The sequence below is a fragment of the Emys orbicularis genome, chromosome 9 (assembly GCF_028017835.1).
Source record: "Emys orbicularis isolate rEmyOrb1 chromosome 9, rEmyOrb1.hap1, whole genome shotgun sequence".
Classification (NCBI taxonomy): domain Eukaryota; kingdom Metazoa; phylum Chordata; order Testudines; family Emydidae; genus Emys; species Emys orbicularis.
Window position 1 is genome coordinate 85,574,547 of NC_088691.1, and position 21,705 is coordinate 85,596,251.

The 21,705-nt window shown below is 41.7% G+C and overlaps 2 protein-coding genes across 2 annotated transcripts in view; one reads left to right on the plus strand and one right to left on the minus strand.

Moving 5' to 3' along the window:
• Positions 1-20,511, plus strand: part of B3GALNT1 (beta-1,3-N-acetylgalactosaminyltransferase 1 (Globoside blood group)) — a 36,457-nt gene extending 15,946 nt beyond the window's left edge. The window contains exons 5-6 of the transcript XR_010561657.1: positions 12,566-12,688; positions 20,459-20,511. The gene's annotated coding sequence lies outside the window, so the exon portion shown is untranslated. The remainder of the gene's footprint in view (positions 1-12,565; positions 12,689-20,458) is intronic.
• PPM1L (protein phosphatase, Mg2+/Mn2+ dependent 1L) overlaps positions 11,796-21,705 on the minus strand; it is a 188,036-nt gene continuing 178,126 nt past the window's right edge. The window contains exons 3-4 of the mRNA XM_065410522.1: positions 20,428-20,589; positions 11,796-12,142 (exon numbers count right to left, since the gene is read on the minus strand). Coding sequence (XP_065266594.1) covers positions 11,796-12,142; positions 20,428-20,589 — 509 coding nt within the window. The remainder of the gene's footprint in view (positions 12,143-20,427; positions 20,590-21,705) is intronic.

The following is a 21,705-nucleotide window of genomic DNA, read 5'->3' on the forward strand; positions in this document are numbered from 1 at the left end:
CATGTTACTATATGTTACTTAGGCCTGGTCTACACTAGGAGTTTATCTCGAATTTAGCAGCGTTAAACCGAATTAACCTTGCACCCGTCCACACAATGAAGCCCTTTACTTCGATATAAAGGGCTCTTAATATCAATATCTGTACTCCTCCCCGATGAGGGGAGTAGCGCTGAAATCGGTATTGCCATTTCGAATTAGGGTTAGTGTGGCTGCAATTCGAAGGTATTGGCCTCCGGGAGCTATCCCACAGTGCACCATTGTGACCGCTCTGGACAGCAATCTGAACTCTGATGCGCTGGCCAGGTAGATAGGAAAAGCCCTGCGAACTTTTGAATTTCATTTCCTGTTTGCCCAGCGTGGAGAGCACAGGTGACCACGCAGAGCTCATCAGCACAGGTAACCATGCAGTCCGAGAATCGAAAAAGAGCACCAGCATGGACCGTACGGGAGGTACTGGATCTGATCACTATATAGGGAGAGGATTCAGTGATAGCAGAACTACGTTCCAAAAGACGAAATGCCAAAACTTTTGAAAAAATCTCCAAGGGCATGATGGAGAGAAGCCACAATTGGGACTCACTACAGTGCCGCGTGAAAGTTAAGGAGCTCAGACAAGCCTACCAGAAAACCAAAGAAGCAAACGGAAGGTCTGGGGCAGAGCCGCAGACATGCTGCTTCTACGCTGAGCTGCATGCAATTCTCGGGGGGGCCGCCACCACTACCCCACCTCTGACCGTGGATTCTGAGGCGGGGGGTAATCTCAGCCGTGCCTGAGGATTCTGCGGACGGGAAAGAGGAGGAGGAGGAGGACGAGCTCACGGAGAGCACATAGCACTCTGTTCTCCCCAACAGCCAGGATCTTTTTCTCAGCCTGACAGAAGTACCCTCCCAACCCCCAGACAATGAGGCCATGGAAGGGACCTCCGGTGAGTGTACCTTTGTAAATATAAAACATGGTTTAAAAGCAAGCGTTTTTTAATGATTAATTTGCCCTGAGGACTTGGGATGCATTCGCGGCCAGTACAGCTACTGGAAAAGTCTGTTAATGTGTCTGGGGATGGAGCGGAAATCCTCCAGGGACATCTCCATGAAGCTGTCCTGGAGGTACTCCAAAAGCCTTTCCACAAGGTTTCTGGGCAGTGCAGCCTTATTCCGTCCTCCATGGTAGGCCACTTGACCACACCATGCTAGTAGCAAGTAATCTGGTATCATTGCCTGACAAAGCCTGGCAGCGTATGGTCCCGGTGTTTGCTGGCATTCAAGCAACATCCGTTCTTTATCTCACTGTGTTATTATCGTTCATGGTAACCTGGTTGAAATACAGGAATTTAATTAAGGGGACAGAGGTGGCCGTTCCTACTGGGCTGTTTGCCTGTAGCTGAAAAGAAATTCTTCCCTGCAGTTAGTCAAGCGGGGGGAGAGGGGGGCGGAGAGGGGAAGATCATTGGTGCTGAGCTTTTCGCGTTTGGCTGGCAGGGATCTTCCCTGATACCAGCCATGCAGTGGGGGGAGGGATAAAGCGATGGGGGCGGGGGTTAGTTTGGTTTCTGCAGGGATCTCCCCTGATACCAGCCATGTGGTGGGGGGGGAAGGATAAAGCGATCATTCCAGAGACTTGGATGGGGGCGGGGGGATAGTTTGTTTTCTGCTGCTGCACGTTAACAGGAAAACCGCAGCACTCAACGGGCTTTGCTTGGTATGTGGGAAAGCAGGGTGCTGCTTTTCTGAAGGCTACAGAAGCCGAAAGACAATGGCTTACCATGGCCGCATGCAAGCTGAATTCTGTTGCCCGGACCTGCATCTGTGCTCTCTAACGCCAAAGCCGCAGGCACTCAATATTAAGATGCAAAATGCGACCTTGTACCGAAATCACGTGCTATGTAATGTGAATAGTGTTGTTCACCGTGAAAGAGTATAAGCATTGTTCTGTAAAATGTATCTTTTTTTTTTAAATACTTCTCTCCCTTTTTTCCCTCCCTCCCACAGCTGCAAATTTTTCAAGCCTCCCTCCTCCGTTCCAAAGGCTATCTCAGATAAGGAGGCAAAAAAAAAGGACGAGAGACTAAATGTTCTCTGAAATCATGGAATCGACCCGCAATGAAAGAGCTCATCTGAATGAGTGGAAGGACGCGGTTTCAAAGTACAGGAAAGAGGCCAGTGAACGTGAGAACATGAGGGACCAACGTGAGGAAAGAAGGGACCAATGTGAGGAGAGGAGAGACGCTCGAGATGAGAGGTGGTGGCAGGAAGATCAGAGGAGGCAGGATGCAACGCTGGGGCTACTGCGTGAACAAACTGACATGCTCCGGCGTCTGGTGGAGCTTCAGGAACGACAGCAGGATCACAGACTGCCGCTGCAGCCCCTGTATAACCACCCTCTCCCCTCACCATGTTCCATAGCCTCCTCACCCAGACGTGTAAGAAGGCAGGGGAGGGAGGCTCCGTGCACCCTCCCACTCCACCCCAGTGGACAGCCCAACCAAAAGGCTGTCATTACTTTGAACTTTTTTAGTGGCCTTTTCCTTCCCTCCTATCCTCCTCCCAAACCCCACCCGGGCTACCTTGTCAGTTCTCTCCCTCTTTTTATAATCAATTAATAAAGAATAAATGATTTTTAAACGATAGTGACTTTATTTCCTTTGAAAGCAAGCTGTGATCGAAGGGGGAGGGTGGGTTGCTTACTGAGAATGAGTCAAGGGGCGGGTTTTCATCAAGGAAAAACAAACAGAACTTTCACACCGTAGCCTGGCCAGTCATGAAACTGGTTTTCAAAGCTTCTCTGATGCGCAGCGCTTCCTGGTGTGCTCTTCTAATCGCCCTGGTGTCTGGCTGCCCGTAATCAGCGGCCAGGCGATTTGCCTCAGCCTCCCACCCTCCCATAAAGGTCTCCCCCTTACTCTCACAGAGATTGTGGAGCACACAGCAAACAGCAATAACAATGGGAATATTGGTTTGGCTGAGGTCTGAGCGAGTCAGTAATGTGTGCCAGCGTCCCTTTAAACGTCCAAATGCACATTCTACCACCATTCTGCACTTGCTCAGCCTGTAGTTGAAAAGCTCCTGACTACTGTCCAGGCTGCCTGTGTATGGCTTCATGAGCCATGGCATTAAGGGGTAGGCTGGGTCCCCAAGGATAACTATAGGCATTTCAACATCCCACGGTTATTTTCTGGTCTGGGAAGTAAATCCCTTGCTGTAGCCGTTTAAACAGAGTAGTGTTCCTGAAGACGCGAGTGTCATGAACCCTTCCCAGCCAGCCCACGTTGATGTTGGTGAAACGTCCCTTGTGATCCACCAGTGCTTGCAACACCATTGAAAAGTACCCCTTGCGGTTTTTATACTGGCTGCCCTGGTGCCAAGATAGGGATATGGGTTCCATCTATCGCCCCACCACAGTTAGGGAATCCCATTGCAGCAAAGCCATCCACTATGACCTGCACATTTCCCAGAGTCACTACCTTTGGTAGCAGCAGCTCAGTGATTGCTTTAGCTACTTGCATCACATCAGCCCCCACAGTAGATTTGCCCACTCCAAATTGATTCCCGACTGACCGGTAGCTGTCTGGCGTTGCAAGCTTCCACGGGGCTATCGCCACTCGCTTCTCAACTTGGTATTCTGGTGCGTCAGGGCAGGGGAAAGCAAGTCACACAGTTCAATGAAAGTGCCCTTACGCATGTGAAAGTTTCGCAGCCACTGGGAATTATCCCAGACCCGCAACACTATGCGGTCCCACCAGGCTGTGCTTGTTTCCCGGGCCCAGAATCAGCATTCCACGGCTAGAACCTGTCCCATTAACAACATGATCTCCAAAGCGCCGGGGCCCGCGGTTTGAGAGAATTCTGTGTCCATGTCCATGTCCTCATCACTCTCGTCGCCACGCTGCAGTTGCCGCCTCCTCCTCGCCTGGTTTTTCTGGTCCTGGTTCAGCATAAACTGCACGAGAATGCGCGAGGTGTTTACAATGTTCATGACTGCTTTCTTGAGCTGAGCGAGCTCCATGCTTGACGTGGTATGGTGTCTGCAATGCAGTGTTCACCCAGGAAAAAAGGTGCAAAACAGTTGTCTGCCATTGCTTTCATGGAGGGAGAGGTGTGCTTAGTGTGGCTGCGTGCACTTGACTTTATACAATCTGTTTCCAAAAATTGGTTTCTGTAAAATCGGAATAATCCCGTAGTGTAGACATACCCTCAAATTATAAAACCCAGAAGCAAGGATATATGGCTTTTGTCTTATTTCCTTGTGTAGTGGGGTCCATGTTTTCTAAAATATGAAAACTGTAACTTAGTTTATAAATACATGTTGGGCCTCTGATAATCATAAAAGGATTATCATCCCTAACAGGCCCATGTGGTTTTTCTGTAGATGCCTGCTAAGAAGGTCTCTTTCTAATCTCAGAGAACATAACCTGTGCTATATTATGGTTTGTCTCATCTTCAATAGGACTTTGTTTTGCATCCTTAAAACAAGCAAATGCTGTAATGTATTGAAAAATATCAAGTAGAATAAATTAAACCCTACTGAGCCTAATTGTTGTGTTTTAACTTTATAGCTAAAACCTCACTATCTCTAGCCTTGTGACTGTAGTTACTTATTACATTACTTTCTGCAATCCACATGAATCTGACTGATTCTTAATAGCCAGACTTTTAAAAGTTCATTTAAGGTGTCAATAGTATATTCATGCTGACTTACTAGGCAAGATAAGGAAAATTTAATCTGCTGGTTTGCCCAGGACTCTTTGTAATGCTTTGTCTGCGGCGTTCCTTAAAGCTATAGAGAAGACCTTTCTCTCACAATTTAGATTTCTGAAATAAAAATGCAAACTTTAAGTGCTTTTGGTTTTGAATGAAAAGCAACTGCAAACTTTGTAAAGCATAAAGAGGATCTTGGATATGATGATGTAAAATGTTAGACTACTTGTTTAGACCGTGTGGTTTAGTTACTGTCATACATACCTCAGGCTCTGCTCTTATAATGCACAAAAAGGTAACAAAATACTGCACTGATCTGATAGGTTTCTAACAACCCAAACAACAATCATAAAAAAGTGTAAGCATTTTTCCTGAGCACTCTTCCATATACCAGGGCCAGACATGGTTCTACAATCTCTCACTGCAATACTGGTCCTTGTATTATTATTTCTAAAGTACCCTGCTGCCCACCCCCATCCCTGCTCCTCATTCCACTACAGTAGTAGAATCACAGGGATCCCAAAAGTCTCATTATAATAAATTAAAAAGCGAATGGTCATGAAACTAGACAAGAACTAGGCCTTATTGGTAAAACCTGCCTTGGTAAACCACTGTCTATATTTCACATCTCACACCTGTATAATCTGAGTAGTTTGTTAAGGAGAGTTGAATTGAGTCAATATAGAACAAAAACTACTTCAGAGATTTAGCTTTTGAACACTAACGCTCTAAAGGGATGTTATGTCCCTGTGTGATAGTCTTTAAAAAGTGGTATTTTTACTTAGAGACTCTACTCAGACAGACAGACACGATTGTCTGTTTTGGGACTGACATTATTTGATCATTAACTGAAACCAATGTGTTATGGCTGCATAGATTCTGCATTTAGATTTATAAAGAATCTAACCATAACTGATTAGTGATTTATTGTGAATTACCTGTATAGAATACACACTGAACTAGATTTCTGAGCAGCTGGTTCCCTATAAACTAATGCACCTCCAAAGGTTCAAAGGATAGAGCTGTTAGAATCTAGGACTTGTAAATGCAGGGAAATACTGTCCCCCTTTCCCTTTGTGGCTCAAGGAATATGGACTTTTCCCCCTCTTGGTCCTAGGAAGATACAAGAAACTAGCCTCTTCTAAAATTAGGATTCAACCCTTTTTCCTCCAGAAGACCTCTAATGTGCTGTCCACAATCATATTTATAGTTTTAGATAAGCTTCAGTTGCTTTGACCTTGTACACTTTACTGTACCTAAGATACTCCTATAATAGCTGATTCTATATATACTCCACGTTCAGAGTTCCTGCTCAATGAAACTTTTGTATATGACACACAAAAACCAAGTCCTTCAGTGCTATATAAACAAACTTAGTAATTCAATATACAAAAGGATACTTAATTTAGAATGTAAATGTCCTACAAGGTTCGTCTTTAGATTTGGAAAGATAATTACAAACTTAACAACCATTAAAGATTAGCAGCTATATTACATATCTGCTAAACCTCAAGCTACTAGTAAAATTAATTGCCCGTACCTTTAATAAAAAACCTGAACCTTCCATTTTCCAAAACTACTTTTTTAAGGTCCTGATCCTAGACATTACTCTGGACTGGTAGACTGCTGCAGAACAACCTTCAAGATTGAGGCCTAAAACCTATTTTAGAAAATGGAAGGCTGAGATTTTTTAAAGAACAATACTGATTTTTTTCCTATCCATGTGAAATAAACACTCATGTATCACCAGTATCTTCCTACTGTTTAGTGCAGTGATATCTTGTCTGTTAAAAGGTAGCTGGTTTCTTGAAAAGGTTTTCATATTTTCAAAATACAGAGTTAGAACTTATTTAGCAAATATATTGTTACTTCAAGCTGGCCTAACTGCTCTAAAGCAAAGAATTTCTTCTGACTTACTAATAAAGTTAAAGCACCATCAGATAGCTGTTATACAGAGTGAACACTAAACCTCTTACTCACCACAAGTAGGTTACCATAAAACAAATGTCACTATACAAACAATAACCTAATACTGATTTTACTATTGATCCTTTCACTTAAATCAGTGACAAATCTTCCACTGACTTCAATGGGAGTAAGATCACTACTCCTGCCCTTTATTTTTAAAAATCATTTTCTGGAGCATTTCACTGACCAGACACTTCCATTTCAAACCCTATGCTTAATACTAAATGTTACAGGAAAAAAAAGTGACAAAATAAAATGGCTGGTGCTGCCAACCTGTAGACGATCTGTGAATTTCAGAACCTGCATGTTTGGCCATGGTGGCCTGAACAAGCTATTCTGTCACCAAACTTTTGGATGCCACAAACAAACAGTTAAGTTGCTTCAAATGCATTCACTGATACAATAAGGTAAGACAACCATGTTTGGAGAGATCTTGGCAAGGAATGCAGGGCAAGTTGATGACATGGCTCTAAATGCCAAACATGTCCTCAAACTTTTTGGTGGCTAAATTCTGCTCTTGGATCTGTATACGTAATAAACCATGGGTGCATATGTTCAGACTCCACAATCATCAGTGGAGACTGAATCTGGGACCTTCAGCATTAGTATAAAGTTCACTCCTGTGCAGTGGGTATGTATAGACCTTACACAGGACCTCTGCACTGGGGTAAATTTCATGCCTCTTCTACTTGTGCTAAAGGAGCTACTACAGTAGCACCTCAGAGTTATGGCCACCTCGGGAATGGAGGTTGTTCGTAACTCTGAAGAAAACGCTATGGTGGTTCTTTGAAAAGTTTACAACTGAACATTGACTTAATACACCTTTGAAACTTTATTATGCAGAAGAAAAATGCTTTTAACCATCTTAATTTAAATGAAACAAGCACAGAAAGTTTCCGTACCTTGTCAAATCTTTTTTTAAAATGTTCCCTTGTTTTTTTTCAATAGTTTATGTTTAACAGAGTACTATACTGTATGTGCCTCTTTTTTGGGGGGGTGGGGGGAAGAGGGTCTCTACTGCTGCCTGACTGCGGTCCCAAATGAGGTGTGTGGTTGACCAGTCAGTTTGTAACTCTAGTGTTCGTAACTGAGGTTCTACTGTATTAGCTTTCAGCCAGTAGGCTACTATACTTCCTTGGGCAAGACACTAGAGGGAGAGATGATCACACAGAAAGGCAGTGTATTATGCACATCAGGACCTTGCTGACAGACAGTTGTGTGAGGATAGATTATAGCTCTTTAATTATTAAACCACAGTCTTTGCGAAGAGTTCACAGTACAGCACTCGTATAACACAACACAGTAAAACTGCAGGGGTCTGCTATAAGAATATGTATAAAAGTGTACTCAGTTAATTTGGCTCTGGAAAACCACCAGTTTAGAATACCATTGCCAATAAGAGCAACATTTTTTTAAAAAGCGAGGGGTAACTACAAGTTTACACTATTTAATAATGAACAATACATATGTTGGACACTGGCACCAGTTTAATATAGGAGCCTTTCACACCTGGACACACAGACTCAAGGGACCAGGTATTTGGACATGGATACAGCCACTTTAGGCTAGATCCACAAAGGGACTTAGGTGCCTAACTGCCCCTTTAGATGCTTAAGTCCACACTTAGGTGCCACTGAAATCCTCAAAACCCCTGCTCAGATGCTGCCTAACCCTGTACCCACCTAAGCTCCCCAGGTGCCTAAGTTTCTGCTACTGGGCGTGTGCAAGAGCATCAAAGGTAATACCACCAAGCTGCTCACTGCAAGCGAGGCATTCCCTGCCTCTCTCGCCTGTGGTGCCTGATCCAATAGGTATATGCTGAGCACCCCTAACCCCCTTAAAGACAGCTTGGGGCAACCAGATCAGGACATTTTCTTTGGGGGGGGGGGCAAAGCAATGTGTGTCTCTTCTCTCTCCCCCCCCCCCCCGGAATACACAATAGACCAGTGGTTTGGGCATGCATCTGAGATACAGGAGGCCTGTTTTCAAATCCCCACTTTGATGTGGAGCTGAGCCTTGAGCCTTGGTTTCCCACATCCCAGGTGAGTGTCCCAACCACCTGAACATTAAAGGCTTTTATAAGTGAGATGTAGATTTTCTTAGTCTTGTCCCTAGTGGGTAGCCGTCCACCTCACAAAATCGCTATAGACTTCAGCATGGCACAGTATGACTGGCAGGGTTTACTTAGGAAAGTAGGTTTTTAAGGTAGATGCATTCACAGAGTGTGGGGGCAAATTTGCACAGTCCCTGCCTTCTTTATATATCACTTTCTTTAACCCTAAAGTGAGTGTCTCTCTCAGCCCTCCCCCCATTTTTTTTATTAAGAATAAAATCCACCAGTCATATCAAACACAGATGGTGGAAGTGAATTTCTTTGGCAAAGGAAGGGAGTTATTGCAATTATTGACAGTGCTGTGGCAGACTAGTAAAGCTACAGGTTTCATACACAGTGCATAGGAAAGGCGTTAATGGTCAAGGATCACAATAAAAGGAAAATTCAAGAAAAGGTAGAACAATAACTAATGCTTTCACAAATGCAAACATTGAACATAGACTGAAATAGTTTGTTTAGTTATCAGACAAGAGTAAGTTCTGAGTATTAATCCTGGAATCCTGGGTACGTAGGTCAGTACCACCCGCAAAGCTATTCTGTGCTCCAGTACTGGTTTCTCAAATGCTTCTAGACTGTGGGAGAGCCCAGCCTTGCAGCAGGACTGGGATCACACAGATCCTGCTGCCATAATAGTGGGAGCAGGCTTAAAGAATAGTCCTATGCAGGGCTCTAGACTGTGGCTCACTGCTAAGGCAACAGTGTCTTGTGTATCACCTACCTGTATTCCCAATCACCACCCCACACCTTACCTGTGTCAACGATGGTACTTGAATTTGTACATGTACAGTTAACAACACAGTCAAATCCTTTTTCCTGGGCTCCTGATACAGGTCTAGCTGCTCCACAGTAGGTGAAGTGACTCTAGCTGCACTCCTGTAGAGCTCTGGAGTTCCCTTCTGTGATTTATTGGTTGAGCTACAGGGGGGGTACAGGGCCGAATCTTAGTACCTGCTTTGAGAAATTCCCTTTAGCTCATGTGGTAGAGGCACAGAGAGGGGTTTTTTGGTAGCTGAAGGACCATCATTCTAGTTCCAGCTTCCCACCTGTGTATGTATGGAAGACTTAAGGGATAACTGATAGATTCATTACAGCAAGATTGTAGCTACGGGCTGAAGTGATTCAGCTTTCTGCTGAAGTACTTGATTGAGATAGCTCCTGGGCTATATTCCCTGCTCATGCCTACAGGTTCCTCCTCTACATTTGTAGTGGTCCCTTCGTGGAATAAACCTCACAGTCTCTCTTTTCCCTAAGCAGCTGTTTCCACAACCATTTGGGTTCTTTTCTGCAAGGAGGGACCGGTCTGCCTCTCAAAGCAGATGGAAAGGGGAAGGCAAAGCTTCACCATGTGACCAGCAAGTGCTCCTTAGAGCCCACTTTGAGAATTCCTGCTCTAGCATTGTACAGGGTTTCACACTTAAAAGGATCATCATGAAACCTCTGCACAACATTCACATAATTTCAGAGCACTCTAACCTGGAAGAGTTTTAGAAATGAGATCAGTGCAATTTAACTGAAGCGTGATCATTAATATTTCCTCTTACCACTTCAGTTTGATTGCAAAGCTACAATTAAAAATCCACTAAATTTGATTTTTTCCCTTAGTACAGCAGTTGGATCTTTTAATTAAATCTTTCACTTAAAGAATCAATTCCATGAAGGTCTCAAAATGACGTAAGAAGCCTGTGCCCACACTCTTCTTTCTGTTTTAGATTTTCTGGTTTTCATTAGTATGTCTGACCTATTATTCACAAAGAGAATCCAAGGTTTCTGCTAAGACACTATCTATTCTCTGTTACTGTTCTGTTTCCAGATCACTATATGATAAAGCAACCAGCGATGCCTAAAATTTCCAGATCTATACCAGATTTGGAAGGTTGCTGTCTATAATAAAATTTACATTATTCACAGATTCCAAATACAATTATTGTTGAAAATCAGAACCTAAAAGTTTCGTGGTTAGATTGATGAGAACGTTTCACCACTAAAGCATATTCCCAATAACTTACGTGGCAATGGTGGTGTACAGAGTTGAACACTAAGCCTCGTAAATGTTGTTTTAGGTTTTTCTTCCTTGACAAATATTTTGAATTAAGCTTCAGTGTTACTGAAACTCCTTAGAACATCATAAAAAGCTCTGCCTTGCTTGAAAGCATCTTGCATTTTTTTCTCTACTTGTCTCTGAAAATTCTTTGCTAAAAAGCAGAAGAAAGTGTGAATGAATCAATGCTAAGCATTCTTCAACAATGAGAGAACTAGTTCCTTGGTGACTGAAGGCATCAGATCTCAGAATTTGGTGAGGGAGTTTATCAGTTGATTTGAATACAGTATGGCATAGGGGAAGTGTAATGAAAATCATACACAGACGAGAGTCACATGGATGCAGGGAACTCAATTATTTACCTAATTATGTAGTAGAAAGGGCATATTTAATTTTAAAAAATGAAGAGGGTTGCCAATTGTGGACTGGCAGAGGCTAGTGTTTAGCTTCTCTTTTTCTTCATGTAAAACACAGACCAATAATTACAAATCTTTTTCAATCTATCACTGCAGATTAGATAAACAAGGATGCGAAGCATTGAAGAGTGCAGTTGTGAGGTTAGTTACATATATGAGTGAAAAGCATTGTCATTCCTATCGCTCGCTTATGACTACCTTGCCCCTTCAGTGCCAATCTGAATGCAGCTTCAGCTATTAGAAAAGAAAGTTAAGAAATCATCAGTATTTGAAAAAACCTTAGGCAGGAATTTTAAACCTTAGAAATTAACTATAATATGACTTGACCCTTCCATTTCAAAGGAGGGGCAGGTCATGTGAGGCAGGACAATGTGGGAAACTTAATTATTATAACTATCCAAAACATACTTGCCGTGTTGTTTTTTGTTCAGCAAAGAACAGATCAGAGGGATCTTTCCTATTCCTTTTACATACAATCCTAATGATAATTACTAGAACCTTCTACTACATTAAAATGCAAGAGTTTGTTTTAAGTTCATCAGAGAAGAGGGAGAGAGCTGTTATAAATTCACTGTTCTTCTGTTTTGCTGCTATTCCTGAACTTCACCACCATAACTGTTATGTTATCAGGACATCCTCTGTAAAATGACTGCAGAACTATACTCTTTGCACCAAAATGTGGTTCATCCAGGCGTTCCTTGATGAATCGAACAGCCTCTTCATTGCTGAAAGCATCCCACAGGCCATCAGATGCTAAGATCATGAACTCTGGCTGTAGTTTGTCCAGATCAAAGGTCAGAATATCTGGGTCAGGGATAACAACATTCAGATTTTTCAGTGGATAATCTCCTAGCGAGCGGGACATGGCCAGAATCCCCTGAACACGCCAGGAGCCATTAAAGCTTATGAAGCCACCTGCAATGAAACACAAACTCTGTTAAATTGCATCTCTATGACTTACTGCGAGATTCACTGTAAAATCTGTGATATTCCCAGATAAAACCATTACATATCTCAAAAAGTAGAAGATGCCTGAAGTAAGATAAACATCAATACAATGCAGTGAAGAGTTGGATTGGGTCTAAATGTGAGCCAGTGCTATTGAAATAGCTGAAACATAACATCACAAACCTCCTTTCAAAATGAAGCACAGCCTTGTGTCTTTTTACTCCTCAAATGAGTCTGACAAATTGTTGTCAACAGAGAGGTCTCCCTTATTTTAAGCAGTTTACTTTCCAGTGAGCCTTGTGTCAGTGCTTAGACAATACACTGAAAGTGAATCTCTAGATTCTGATTTTCATAAAGCTCTTCTTCTGCTTTTGTACAATTCACCAACAGGTTTTCCCTCATTTGGAAGGATGTATGAAGGCAATGGAACATTGAAAACGCAGCAAGACCAAAATCTCACTCTAAGGCACATAAACAAAAGCATTTATGGACACCTCCATCAAGTTGTCTTGGGTGAGCTATAATGATAATGACCCAGAACACACTTGTTCTGAAAATAATTCAATTCTCCTTCAGCACAGAAAATACAAGTAAGGGAGCTGATTGCTTGGTACAAACAGCAGCACCATCCTCAAAGCTAAGCATAATTCATGAGGGGAGGGGGGGAGAGGGGACAAATTATGGTCACACCGAAGTCAATGACAAAATTCCCCTTCTGACTTCAGCGTGGTCAGGCTTTGGTCCTTAAACAATAAGATTTAAAAAGGCAGTTTGTGTGCTAGGTAACTTCATAATGCTCAAGGACAAGGCATGGAACTAACAGATCAAGATTTATTTATATTTTAAGACACTTTTTGCTCTCTTTAAAATATGAGCATTAAAGTTATGGAAGTTCTTCATCCAAAAAAGAAAAATCTGTAAAATTGTCACTTTGCCTTCACTGTGGACGACATATGTATGAAAAATTCACATTTGATAAATGCAATAATTTTTCATGATTTACAAATTGTCCGGAAAAAGAATTTTTTTTTTTTTTTTTACAAATTTGCTATTCAAAATTATATTTTTTTGCCTTGCAAATAAATTCCAGCCTATTATTTCTTGCAAACTAAACTATATTATCCACAACTGATTATTTGGACATAAGTCACATGATTCCCTGTTCCCTAGTTGGAGGACCTAATCTTTAAACTATTTCCACTTCCACTTGAAACTGTATTTCAGTTAATGATTAATTGATTCTTGGTTAAAACCCAAAACTAAATTTATGTGAACATCAGTCTGAGCAGAACATTTTTGCCTGAATGTTTGCAAAGTGGATAATGATGGGCATGAAGGAAAATTCTATTCAGAAGTCTCAAATATCTGTGCATAATTCTCACTCCCTGCCCACCTCTATTGAAGACTTTTAAAATGGAGTCTCAATATTAAGACATGCACAGTTCCCCACAATGGGAATTTCTAAGACTGTATTTGAAACACCTTTTCAAACATGCAGTCAACCAAACCCTGGGCAGTTGCTATATGCAATTGTACATTTTTGAGTGGCCTCTTGGAATGACATGTAGCCAGTGCACTTATTGCAGAAGATCCACAGGACAACTGGGGAAAAAAAACATGACTACAAGAGAGCAAATAGTCAGAATGTAGTCTTGTGTGTTTTGGGATGATAGGAAAAGGATAAATTTGCAATACATGACAGTTTATTTTAGAGCATTCCATACACCTGTAATTCAAGGAATGCATTGCCTGCATCTTTTATTATGCTTACAGAAAATACATCTGATGCAACAGACTCATTGTATCTACTTATTCTAATGTTTACTGCCAGAACTGATGGATACAAAATGATTTTTTTGCTGTCTTTGTAAAGCAATGACTGAAGTTTTTCTATGGCACATGTTGTATACCACAGGGCTAGATGAAAAAGTATTTTTTACTACTTTTAATGTTTTCTTTGTTCAATCATGCAAACAAAATACTTAAAAATTGTCATTATAACCACATATTCTGCATCTCTAACTGTTACTGATGAGGAATAATCCCTATTTACAGAAAAAAAGATTTTGGCAACAATACAAAATTTTGCTTTTTAGATAGCTCAGTTCAAAGGATTATAATGTTCAAGGTGAATAACTTGTATTTACATCAGTGACAGTCAATTTGTGGCTCCAAAATTGCATGTGGCTCTTCACAACCCTAAATGGAATTCTTTCAAGGCAAGCATCTAATTCGATGCTTCACAGCCGACTCTACTTGGGTCTCTGAGCTTCCATCAACATAGCTAACCGAAAATCCCCTATTCCAACCGAAAATCCCCTTCTGTCAGGCTGTAGTGGTTGTAGACTGCATTTATGCTACAGGGCTATACCCCCATAGCTATGCCGGTATAGTCTCTATAGTGTAGATCTCTGGTTCTCAACCAGGGGTATGCGAACACCTGGGGTACACAGAAGTCTTCCAGAAGGTACATCAACTCATCTAGATATTTGCCTAGTTTTACAACAGGTTACATAAAAAGCACTAGTGAAGTCAGTACACACTAAAATTTCATATAGACAATGACTTGTTGATACTGCTCTATATACTATAGACTGAAATGTAAGTACAATATTTATATTCCAATTGATTTATTTTATAATTATAAGGTAAAAAGAAGAAAGTAAGCAATTTTTCAGTAACACTGTGCTGTGACGCTTTTGTGTTTTTATGTCTGATTTTGTAAGCAAGTATTTTTTAAGTGAGGTGAAACTTGGGGTATGCAAGATAACTCAGACTCCTGAAAGGGGTACAGTAGTCAGGAAAGGCTGAGAGCCATTGGTATAGACATATCCTAAGTTATGATCAAGTTCCTGTGACTTATGCAACACATTAGTTCTAAACTATGTGGCAAAGACCCCAGCATTATGTGGCATCTCACTCCCAAAAGCCGTTTCTCCCCTCTCCTAATCCAGTCAGTCTTGTGTTGTTTACTTTGGTATTAGATTTAGTTTATTTTAGGCAGCCCCCAAAATTTGTACTTTCAAAGTGCTGCAAGTTTTGTTCTGACTACGAAGAGCAGCAATGAAGGACTTGTCAGGAGAATATGGAGGTTTCGTTGTTAGATAGGGAACACCAGCAGGGTTTAGCTCACACAGGAAGCTGCAAGGTTGTTTGGGAGGCAGCTGAGGGGTTTGGCATTGAGGAGAGGATTCTTTCCCTCCCGCTTCTGGCTGTGAATACAGGGGAGTCTACACTGAGGTGAGAGGGAAGGGGCTTGAATTCCTCATCCCTCACTCCAGCAATCCTTGACCCACCCCAGTCCTCTCCCACCTCAATGTCTGCCACTACCTACAAAAGTGACAGATCAGGTGATATTTGTCACCTCAGTGTTAACATGCCATTGAGATGCACAGGAAAAGTAACATTTTCTCGGAACCATTGTTTGCAGACTAAGGCGGAGATTACTGCATCTGTTTATACCAGGTTCGCATTCTGCTGGTTGTCTTCTCCATCCCAGGGCTAGGGACTTAACTTTTAAGTGAAATCTCATCCTGCAACACAATTATGCAGCTGCATAACTGTATTACACATGGGGTCCCTGATTGTGATACTGCCTTCTAATGATGGAATGTGATGAGGGAAAATTGTAATTCAGCATCATGATGTGGTTATTTTGTGTCTTTCTGTAATTGACTTTGATAAGACTAACTGTCCACCTTTTCAAAGGTAGTATCATGGTTTTAAATCATTATAAATGTATTAGCATAAAAATCTTATGATCAGTTAATGGAAAAATGGAGCAAAGTGGGGTAACAGATATATTATGGTATTGCTATAGACATCATAATTACAATTTTAGCACTCTGTGTCTATGTTATATTTATTGTAAATATTAAAATCTCAAGGGCTGTTAAGCAATATGTAAAAGTATCTAGCAGAGGTATGGATTAGTGTCTGTGTTGTTAATAGCACTGTCTACATTATAAAGGCAGAAGGTTATATTAATCATGATAATAAAAATGGGACAACACACAATAGAGAGGAAAACACATTCAGTTATTAGGCTAGCAAGAGTATTTTTTGTTGAGTGGCAGAGAGCTAGAACATTCATCTTTCTAATGAGACCTGTTCTTCTGAAGATAAGAAAAAAAATCAAGAAGTTCAATGTCCCTGTGTAGACAAGCCCTTAGAGATGATCTAGACCAAAAACACAGGAACAGGGAATTATCAGGACAGACCTTTAGAGTTTTAAATTTATTAGAAATCTTGGCTAGCTCTTGCTTCTGCTCCGTTCTGGAGTTCTGCTCCAAGTAGACTTGCCTCGCATCCAGAGAAAAAGGTATTGGTCTAATAACAACAACAATGATAATTATAATAAAATCTGAAAATGAAGGAACTCCAACCAAAAGAAAATATGTCAGAAAAGCCTAAACTCTCGGCTGATCATGCTCAGAATAACTATAGTGTGCTTCACTGAAATTCAAGGTTGGAGATTAGAAAAGGAAGGCACAAGCTATGGAAACTGTTCTTTTATTGCAATACTTTGGTGGAGGACACACTACACAGACTGTGTTTGCCATTAAGATCTTCTCAATATCCCCTTTTTTTGCACCTTATCATTGCCAGATATTTGCCTTTTCTATTGCCATTACTGAGAGAGTGTCCTGCATTTAACATTAGGTATTACTGCTGCTGCAACTGTAATTTGCGGATAAAGAGGACTTTGATATTAATTGAGTTCCCTAAAGGCCCACAGTCACAGCCAGTACTGAAAGAAAAGGCATCAGGAGAGAGGGCTCTATTGAAAACAGACCCTGTAGCCCCTGGGGGCACTATGCAACATGGTAAAAAACAAAACAAATCCATAACTAACATTCATCCTCATAAAATGAAAGGAATGGAGAATGCAGATGTCTGGTACAAATTTAGAAAAACAGGAATGGGAGGGAACAATAATAAATACGGTGCTAATAGAAGCCATTCTAAAATCCCATTTTGTGGTGGGAAGTTTTTAGGGGCTTTTTAAGAAGTGGGAAGAGAAGCATCTCAGGAGACTTCAAGATCCACTCCCTGGTGATAATACTGAGCACTTATCACAGTTTTAATTCACAGATCTCTAAATGCTTTACAATGGGGGAATAAGCATTATCATCTCCATTTTACAGACAGAGCAACTAAGGCACAGCACAGAAGTGCTTGTGCTAAGGCCAAACATCAGTTCAGTGATAGCATTTTAGGAATGGAAGCCAGGTCTCCTGACTTCCAGTCTGCTGCTCTGTTAAATGTACTATCCTGCCTCCCACGGCCACTACAACAAAGATGTGATTGGCTGCCTGTTTAAGATACAAGAGTTACAGGTATGGTCATTTCCTGCAATATTCTTGAAAAACCTTACTGAATTAAGTTTAAGTATCCTTGGAGCCTATTGTATTAAATGAATGATTTATGTATTAGTGTCAGCCAAGACTGTATGTAGGGGGGAGAGGCAATGTGAACTCTGGGAAGTATTATGAACTTCAAAGGACTGTATTGCATAATGTGCCAAACAAAAATGAACTTTTGGACAAAGCAGTGTCAAGTGGTTTGCCTGGGGAATCTCTAAGGGGAGGTGAATGCAAGTTCCCCATCTCCGTTTATGCAAAAGCCCAGCCTTTTGCAGCTATGCCCTGAGAAGGGGACCAATGTCTACTGATTACCTGTTCCCAGAGTCTCAAGTTCAAAGGCCCAGCTGCATAAAGGAAAGACTGAGCTATTCATGGGGGTGCTAATTCTCAGCTAGGGCTGGTATGAATTTGTAGCCACAGAAAAACCTCTTAGAGTCTGAAGGACTGACTCCTACCAGAGCCCTTGTTGAAGTTGGGGTGATCTCTGGTAAGCTTATTAGCATATGTGTAGGTTATTTTTTGTTTTTAACGTTTTCTCTGTAATGCTTCCACCATAAGAATAAATGTGCTTGCTTAGGAAGAGCTGTGTAGCTGCAGGCAATTACAGCTGTTCATAGCTTTCCGAGACACAGCAAAGTGCAGACGCTGGCCTCTTTAGGCAGTCTGGCTTACTAGGAGTATCATAGTGTAGGCAGGGAACTGTGCAGCCTGGAAAAATACCTGGTCAGGACGGAGAGATGTGGGTTTCCACCCAAGAGAAATGACAGCTGAGGAGCTAGGAGCCTACAGTGGGCGCCCTTGAAAATCCACGGAGGGTGAATACAGGTGCTGTTGCCTTAAACTTATACAATGATGATCGCTAAATGATGGGTGATGTCTGAGAGCAAAAATTCATCAGAATGAGGCTCTGAGGCTTATTTTTCTTTAAAAGACAAAGGGTTAAGGAAGATGGAAAAGGTAGATTTGAGCAGCACAAATGTTAGAGACAGAGAATGCTGTCATGGGGTCAATGTGACTGGAGGTCTTTCAAGTGCTGAGACACCAGCATCCCTTGTTATAAAAAAAACACCCCAGGGAAGATGCCTCTGTCATACAGGATGATCATGATATCCCAAGACAGATGTAAGAGGAGTGGATGACAAGGATGGGGAAGGCACCTTTCTACCAGCAAATTTCTTTTCTGCAATTTGTTTATCTAATCTTCTCAGGTGAGGGATGAGCAGTTCCAAGAAGGGGTTATAATGGTTTAAAACAAGCATGTCTATTGTATTTTTGTGAATACTCAAGAGACTGAAAACTATAAGGAGCATCTGCAAGTTTTTGTTTCCTCAGGACAATGAACTGTTGATGCACAAACAATTTAAACTCGTGTGTTCATTTACACAGGAATACAGGAATTGCCATACTGGATCAGATCCGAGGTCCATCTAGTTCAGGATCATGTCTCTGACAGTGGCCACCACCAGATGCTTTAGAAGAACGTAAGAATGACCATACTGGGTCAGACCAATGGTCCATCTAGCCCAGTATCCTGTCTTCTGACGGTGGCCAGTGCCAGATGTTTCAGAGGGAATGAACTGAACAGGGCAATTATTGAGTGATCCATCCCCTGCTGTCCAGTCACAACTTCTAGCTGTCAGAGGTTCAGAGACACGGAGGGCATGGGATTGGGAGAAACCCTGCAATAAGCAGAGGTGAGATAATCTGACCCTCTGAAGATCTGATTCTAATCCTAATAGTTAGATTGGTTTAAACTCTGAAGCATGTGGTTTTATCTCCATTCCAATGCTCTTTGTTAGCATTTAATACTTAGTCCTGCCTTGAGTGCAGGGGACTGGACTAGAAGACCTATCAAGGTCCCTTCCAGTCCTACGATTCAATTCTATGATTAACTAATGTAACTGGATATTCTTGTTATCCATACAAATGTCCAATTCCTCAGTCTTGCTAAATTCTTGGCCTCAAACTACATATCTACCCTAAAAGAATATATACCACTCACTAAATATGAAACATCTTCCTAAAGCAGGGGTCGGCAACCTCTGGCACACGGCTTGCCAGGGTAAGCACCCTGGCGGGCCGGGCCAGTTTGTTTACCTGCCGCGTCCGCAGGTTTGGCCAATCGCGGCTCCCACTGAACGCAGTTTGCCGCTCCAGGCCAATGGGGGTGGTGGGAAGCCGTGGCCAGCACATCCCTCGGCCCGCGCCGCTTCCCACAGCCCCCATTGGCGTGCGGCGAACTGTGGCCAGTGGGAGCCACGATCGGCTGAACTGGGTGCTTACCCTGGCGAGCAGCATGCCAGAGGTTGCCGACCCCTGTCCTAAACCCTTCACGACTGTGGTTCAGAAGTCAAGTTATTATTACACAAGTGTTATGCTCTGAAACCTCAATTCCAGCTGGCATCCTTGATAGTAGCTTCAGCAGAGATAGTGAGGTTCGAATAGGTTATGCAGCCTCAACTGCCCTCATTCCTAGAAGTGGTCTCTTGCAGCAAAGGTTGTTGGTGTTATATGGAGAAACTTGCATTGCTGCTGCCACTGATTAACCTATTTGTGGAAGTAAGCAACTGGGTGCAGTGGATAGGACACTCAATGGGGTGTCAGGAGACTTGGGAGCTATTGCCAGCTTTGCCACTGACTTGCTAAGGAGTCCTGGACAAATCGCTGACTCTGCCTCTGTTTACCCATGTGCACTTTGAGATCTATGGCTGAGAAGTGCTATATAAGTGCTAATTATTTTATACCATGGAAACTTCATTCTCCAAGATGTCAACTTGGCACCTTTCAGGAGCATACATATATGAAAAAAATAATTGTGTATTATCTACAGAATAAATTATTAAAGAATGCCTTATTTGAACTGACAAGACAAGTTTATAATCTTACCAGCTCTTTTAATCCTCTTTCTCTCCTTCAGTTGATAGGGTTTGTGATCATGTGACAAAGGGATAGCATTTCCATCCTTATCACACAGGACTCCCCGTGAATCACCAACATTGGCCACTGTAAGTTCTTTATCTGACAGCAATGCAATCAAACAGGTCGTACCTGAAAAAGAAGGGGGAGAAAAAGAGGCAAGACAATGAAATAAACATCACCACTAGTTACACTGCAGTTTCCTCCGTTGTTATCTGTACTCAGCAGCCGTAGGGAACAGCAGCAGTGCATGTATCTGACTGAAACATCTAGTACTTTGATGACAATCTATTTAATGGCATTGATCAAATGTGACAGTCCATTTTGTCTAACAATATTTTTAGTCTATCAGATTTTAACTCTGATGTGCTGGGGGAATGACCCTGTAATCCCAGCCTAGCATCTCTCATCTGTTTTGTCATTTAGACAGTATTAAAATGACTCTATATCATAAACCTGCTTGGAAACAGAAACTTCTTCCAGGATACAGCTTGTATATCTCTCTCATGGGATGATGGGTAAAATCGCTGTTAAAAAAATAAGGTGTCTGTTGTTCAGATTTGATAAAATTCACTAGCAGGAGAATGTGCTCCAAATTAAGAAAGGCAGAGAGAAGCTGGGATAGGGGGAAATCAGTTCCCAGTCTAGGCCTGATAGCTCTCTTCTCTTGCTGGTCAAGGAAAGTAATAGAGAAAAGTTCTCTCGGCACAACAGCCTAGTAACAGTCTTACTGAATGGCAGCTACTACTTTAAAAAAACCGCATTAATAAAATAAATCTGGTCGAAGTATAACCTTCTGTGTGCCTTTACGGAAAGAACAGCTGTCAAAATTGGGAGCTTATGTACATCTGGCCATGCCAACCCTCAGCATTAGATGTAAATAGGTTGTACATCCTCTGCAGGGAGCTATCAGGGTATAAAGTATGATTTAAGATAGTGGCAAGGGTGAACTTGAGGATATGTTGCACTGTATATTCGATGACAAGACAACAGCAAAGTGGCTAAGGTCACTGTTAGCAAATAAGAGATTTGAAGGATATAGTATGTTGGTTGTTGTATCAAATAAATAAGGATACCCAGGTATTGTGGCTCATTTGTCCATTTAGTAGAAATGAAAATGAAAAAAGGCCAATTTTAATCAAGCTACTATTTCATGTTTTCCATTTTTCCAGTTTGGAATCTGATTAACTTGATTTTATGTATAAAGTTTTATATACACATTGTATCTTGTATTAGTTTGGGGAAGGC